The sequence below is a fragment of the Aptenodytes forsteri genome, unplaced genomic scaffold (assembly GCF_000699145.1).
Source record: "Aptenodytes forsteri isolate BGI_AS27 unplaced genomic scaffold, ASM69914v1 Scaffold26, whole genome shotgun sequence".
NCBI lineage: Eukaryota > Metazoa > Chordata > Aves > Sphenisciformes > Spheniscidae > Aptenodytes > Aptenodytes forsteri.
This window is the reverse complement of record NW_008794125.1, coordinates 2,110,153-2,116,033: the sequence shown is the minus strand read 5'-3', so window position 1 is coordinate 2,116,033 and position 5,881 is coordinate 2,110,153. Positions and strand designations below refer to the sequence as shown.

At 57.9% G+C, this 5,881-nt stretch overlaps 2 protein-coding genes across 2 annotated transcripts in view; one reads left to right on the top strand and one right to left on the bottom strand.

The window, feature by feature from the left end:
- Positions 1-1,351, bottom strand: part of NMRAL1 (NmrA like redox sensor 1) — a 7,962-nt gene extending 6,611 nt beyond the window's left edge. Inside the window, 1 exon segment of the mRNA XM_009278557.2 lies at positions 1,206-1,351. Coding sequence (XP_009276832.1) covers positions 1,206-1,351 — 146 coding nt within the window.
- A 242-nt stretch (positions 1,352-1,593) lies between these two features.
- NLRC3 (NLR family CARD domain containing 3) overlaps positions 1,594-5,881 on the top strand; it is an 18,144-nt gene continuing 13,856 nt past the window's right edge. The window contains exons 1-2 of the mRNA XM_019471581.1: positions 1,594-1,638; positions 2,450-2,651. Of these exons, the coding sequence (XP_019327126.1) occupies positions 1,594-1,638; positions 2,450-2,651 (247 nt within the window). The remainder of the gene's footprint in view (positions 1,639-2,449; positions 2,652-5,881) is intronic.

The window sequence follows — 5,881 nt, the reverse complement described above, 5'->3', positions numbered from 1 at the left end:
GGGGACCTGGGGTCATCCCGAGGCTTGTAGACCCCCGCGCTGCAACAGCGGGAGTGCTGCCGGTCCTCCGGTACCGTGCTTCGCGCGTTTTTCACGGGGTGGAAAGCCGGCTGTTCCCAAGGAGCATCCCCCTGCTCCCTCCGGAGATGGGACGGTTCGTCATCCCCAGGCGAATGACTTCTGCGTCGGGCCGAGCTCGGGGATGGGTCCCCGATCACCCCCTTGCCAAGCAACCCGGGCGAGTCAAAATAAGCGGAGTCGCCTCCGGTGCTTTTCTAACCACCCCTGCGAGTTCGGTGTCACCTCACGGGCTTCGCCGGGCCGGTTCAGAGAAGCCGAGCAGGGGCTGTGCTCGCTGAAGGACGGGTCAAACTCATCCTGCTGGGAACTCTGTAGGTTGAACTCGGTAAGTATGTTGGGAAATTTGGGTTTGAATCAAGTTAACAGCCTGGAAAATACATGAGGGACATGTTACATACATTTGCAAATAAAGAGTTCAGATGCATTAATTAGCATACATGGGTAATGGTGAAAGGAGGAGGTACAGCCCCGACTGGGGCTTCTGCACAGTCATTTTTGACGTGAGGGATCTTTAGCTGCAGCTTATCGGGAAGGTGGCAGCTGATGGGACTTCCCAGATGCCATCTCCTCTTGAAACCAGCCTCCTGACAGGGTAGGAAATCACCAACAGACCCAATGCTTGGGAGGGGAAAAGTTTTAACCCCTTACCGGGCGCAGCCCTAGGACCGGCAGAGAGCAATCCCCGGGAGGCGCGCAGCCCAGAGCGGTGGCTGGAGGTCCAAACTCCTGCTTGCCGCCACCTCTCCTCCCCAAACACAGTTCACCGCATGCAGATGATCTGGCTGTGAGCCTACCCTGTTCCCCCACTGGCTCTCCACCATGAGAGCTCCACCAACCACCCACCTCCACGGTGGCAGCTGATGGGACTTCCCAGATGCCATCTCCTCTTGAAACCAGCCTCCTGACAGGGTAGGAAATCACCAACAGACCCAATGCTTGGGAGGGGAAAAGTTTTAACCCCTTACCGGGCGCAGCCCTAGGACCGGCAGAGAGCAATCCCCGGGAGGCGCGCAGCCCAGAGCGGTGGCTGGAGGTCCAAACTCCTGCTTGCCGCCACCTCTCCTCCCCAAACACAGTTCACCACATGCAGATGATCTGGCTGTGAGCCCACCCCGTTCCCCCACCGGCTCTCCACCATGAGAGCTCCACCAACCACCACCATCTCCACCACCATCTCCACCACCATCTCCACCACCATCTCCACCACCATCTCCACCACCATCTCCACCACCATCTCCACCACCATCTCCACCACCATCTCCACCACCATCTCCACCACCAGCCATCGACCACCTCTCAGCTGGACTTGATGAAGGGAAAGATGTGTAATTATAGATTTAGATGCAGCTTCGTTAGAGCTACCTGCTAGATCCCACCAGGGCAGGTCTCGTAACGGGACGTGCTATTTTCATCTGTTTTCATCACTGACTTCTGTTCCCTCTGACCTCTCCCGAACCACCCCGGCAGCGGGAGCTTTTGGCCCAAAAAATGAGCCGCTGGGTATAAACCGGGATGGCAGCAATCCCCACCGTGGCGTGTGATTATCTTACTATTTTGGTGAGATGCACTTCCCCCCCCGCTTCCCTGGGCTCTGCCGCTCTGCCCCAGGACTCACGGAAAGCAGAGTTACGTGCCTTGGGTCTCAGTGCTGCTGTGCCACCCTGCCCACCCGCCTTCAGGGGACTTCTCTGCTCAGCATCTCAGAATTAATAGGATTTGCCCTAAATGCCAGCAAAACCTGTTATGGGATTTACAAATTAAGGTTTTTGTAGAACAAAACCGCAAAATAACGATCAACCCCACTTGCCTGAGTGGAGCTGGGGAGAGGAGATCCTGCCGGTCCCGCTGCCGCCGGCGGCTCTGGCTCCTCGGGTGCGGATGCAGCGCTCCTTGGTGTGATGTGATCCACCTTTTTAGAGATAAACTCAGAGTTTGAGAAAGCATTCAGCACTGGCAGAAAAATGGCTTTGGAGGAAGGGGAGTTTATTGCCGCCCCTTTATTCTTGCTCTTTCAAGATACAACTTGAATTTACTCGTGGAAATGTTTCCATGCGTGGCCCAGCAAAGGGCAGAGCTGCTGCGACACCAGCCTCTTCCATGGGATCTCCCCAGCGTTTCTGGCTAGCAAGGGGGGTACGCAGCAAAAATCCTCGGCTCTTCCAGGGCAGGGCGAGCTCGTGGTTTTGCTTCGAGGGAATTCGGTGTAATTTGGATGTTGGTCAGCCTGGTTTTGTGGCTCTCCCGGGAGAAAGCAGCCGTGGCTGGGGAAACGGCCGTGCACCGAGCATCCCTCCCACCAGGGCAGACCCCGCTGTCGGGGGGTCGTACAGGCTACGGGCGGTTACCATGTGCTGCTGTTTTTCAGCAGATAACTCGCATCGATTTGCATAGGCGGCAGCCCTGCACCGACAGGAAGGAAGATCGAGCAAGACCCGCGGCACAGGAAGGGGCGAGGAGCAAACTGAAAGAGAGAAAAAACCGGCTCAAAGCGGCGGCGGCGGGCAGCTGGGGAAACCGGACCCACCTTCCCCAGGTGCTGCCCGGACCGTCGGGTCCCATCACTTCCACAGGTACCCCAGGGGCAGGGGCCGCCAACCGGAGGGGCTTCCATTTTTACCTTGAACTTGAGCATCCAGGCGAGGAGGAAGCAAAGCTCTGGGGATAAAGGGCTGAGCGGGGGCACGGAGGGGCTGCATCCTCCCGCCGCGACGAGGATGCCCTCTCTGCTCTCCTGCTCCCACGCAGACCTGGGGAAGGCGGCACGAGGCCGAGGTAAGGTTTTGGTGGGGCTGGTTTTGCTTTGGAGGGGTACAGGGAGAAGGGGAGGCATCGCTCAGCCCTCCCGCACAGGCATGAGCTGCTGCAGACCTCTCGCTGCGACGGCCACGTGAAATGGAGTGGCTGGGCCAACACGTGGCAGGGCCAGGAGCTGTTGGGCAGAGGTCCCTGGGACGGGCAAGACGTGACCAACTGCCAGCAGCACCCAGCAGAGTAGCCCGGCGCGGCACAGCCACCGGTGCTGGCAGGAGCGGGTGCAGTGGTGCACGGTGCCGAGCCCTGGGTGATGGAGATAAGCGCGGGACCTCGGGGGACGGGCGAGACGTGACCAACTGCCAGCAGCACCCAGCAGAGCAGCCCGGCGCGGCACAGCCACCGGTGCTGGCAGGAGCGGGTGCAGTGGTGCACGGCGCTGAGCCCTGGGTGATGGAGATAAGCACATGGGGGACCTGGCACTTGTCACAAATTCTGTCCCCTTGCCTGCTACCGCCTGCCCAGACATGAAGGCAGCCGCAGCCAGGCTGCCCTGCCCACGCAAAGCCTCTCCGCCTTGCGCAGCATCAGCTTTTGCCTCCATGTTAATGTCACCTACTGAATTCATTCCACTTCAGAACCATCCAAAGCAATCCCCGATTACGTACCGCAAATACAAAAGGATGAGATTAGTGATATACTCGCCCGTGGCATGGTGCAAAATTGCACCAAAGAGCGAGGCAGGGTCCTGGGTCTGTCGGCAGTCCAAGACCGATGGACCTTGAAGCCCAGAACTGCACCCCCGCCTCCCCCTTTGGGAAACGGGCTCAGCACGCCTTCCCGGAGCTCAGCCGGAGGGAACAGTAACACTGAGGTCCCCAAAGCTGCAGCTGGTGCCTTCTTCGGCCCTTTTCACTGCAGGGGATCCCCCAATGCTGTGTAGGACCCAGAGGCACAGGGAGCAGGTCGAGGTGACGGAGCTCAGCAGGGAACATGTGGCTCTGCACCCAGATGCTCGCGTGGGCACGGAGCCTGAGGCACGCTGGACTGCGTCAGTGCATTAGGCTTAATCGTGCTGTCATTTAAGCACTCTAAGGTCATTAGGGGCTCTACGTATCCTATAGGTATGGGACTGCTGGGGAGAGGACCAGCTGGAGCACCAGCTGGGTGCTGTCACCCACTGAGATGTCACCAGTGCAGCATCAGGCAGTTGGCCGCCACCAGCTGGGTGCTGTCACCCACTGAGATGTCACCAGCGCCCAGGGTTTGGCCGCCACGTGGAAGGGTTACCCGAGGCCAGACATTCGGGGCAGCCCGGGCAGAGCTCAGCACAAAGGGTGTCCACGTCGCACGAAAGTTTCTTTCTGGAGAACTTAACTTACGGCCGCCGTTGGCGATCTGAAGCTGTGGCTTCAGAGGGATGCTCTGCAACCCCAGAAAGCTGGGGCTGACCCCCAGTGCCGAGCCCTGGCGGGGTGCTGGGGTGGGTACCGCTCGGCATCCCCAAGCTCTGCATCCCCTCCGAGGCCGGTGGACGGGGCTGGCATTGGTGACGGAGGCAGGCTGGCAGCAGCCCGTTCCCAATTTTCACACTGGTGTCCTGAGATCCCATAGGCGAGAAGGGCAGAAGCTGTTTGCGGGGAGAGGATCTGCTTTTCAATCAGCTGTGTGCACGTCCGTGGTAAAGAGTCCCGGGGGCACGACCAGCTCGGTAAATGCATCATTCTTCATTTTGCAGCTTGCGAGCTGTAGCAGTACCCTGCAAGAGACCTTCTCTCTGAAATTAGCCTCGTTTTTATCTGTTTGGAATTACCTGTAGATTGATCTTTGCTTTTTCCTGGTGAGCTTTGGTGTTGGGACTGCTGGTATTCAGCCTGGGGGTCCTGCACGGCTCCTCGCCTCCACGACTTGCTATTTAACTCCTGCTGTGTCTGGGCCCTGTTATTCTGGTTGGGGTTTTGGAAAAAAAAAAAATGCAAACCTGGCAGGGGTTAGATTTGGCATAAGGGGTCACTCTGTAATTGCAATAAATTTTGCTAGCATTAAATCCAGAGCAAAACCAAAAATAAGACTACATCTGAAAGTCATATGTAAGCTTAGATAAGTGAATTACCTGCAAATCTGCAAGTTTCATAATTGGGTGTAATGCAGAGGACACTTCGTTGCTTTGCTTAATTAACATAAATTAATAACGCGAAATCTTTTCGGTTCTGCCAAAAGGTGGCAGCCTGCATCCTGGCTTCAGGATCCGCTCAGTTCAGGGGGAATGGCTGGAGATGTTGGCTTGGCAAACGTTTCTGTGTGCAGCTCGCTGACCTCCGAAACGGGGATAAGTTCAGGCTGGATATAGGGCAGGAGAAATAAATGAAAGCTCCGAGGGTGTGTTGGTGAGGGAGCTCGAGATTCGCTGGAGGAAACCCAGCGCGCCAGGAAGTGGTGGGAAGGTCTCGCGGGGCTGGTTTCTCTCCGTTCCCATGTCTGGGGGAGGGAGAGCAGCGGTGAGATGGGTGCTGTGCTGCTGGGGTTTGAGCTGCACCGAGACACGTCGCTTTAAACTGGAGGCCTTTGAGGAACCGGCTGCACGGGCAAACCCCGCGGTGATGGGACGGGGAGAAGGCAACGGCTGGGCTGAGGGTTTCTGCGTGTTTGGGGGCACGGAGCCGCGCTGGAGCAGGCATTTCTCTGCTCCTTCAGGCGCCTGGTTAATGATGCAATTATTAGTTCATATAAAAAGCTTTATAACGTACCTAAATACTGCAGATCAGCCCATTTTCTGATGTTTTCCATATGTGGGTCCCTGCAGCCATCCAGGAGCTGTTGCCCCGCACTTTGGTGCTCATCTAGACATCAGCCCTGTCCCCAGCCCACCGCAGCAGGTCGGGTCCCCAGGGCTCTGCCGGCTGGAGAGCCCTGCTCGAGGTGCCAACCAGCGTCCCCCGACGCTGCCCCTGGATCTGCCCACGAGCCCCCACAAGGTGACGACCACAGATTTCCGACCGCTAGAGTGGCAGGCCCGACATGGCCGGGGGGGCGGCGGGGGGGGGGGGGG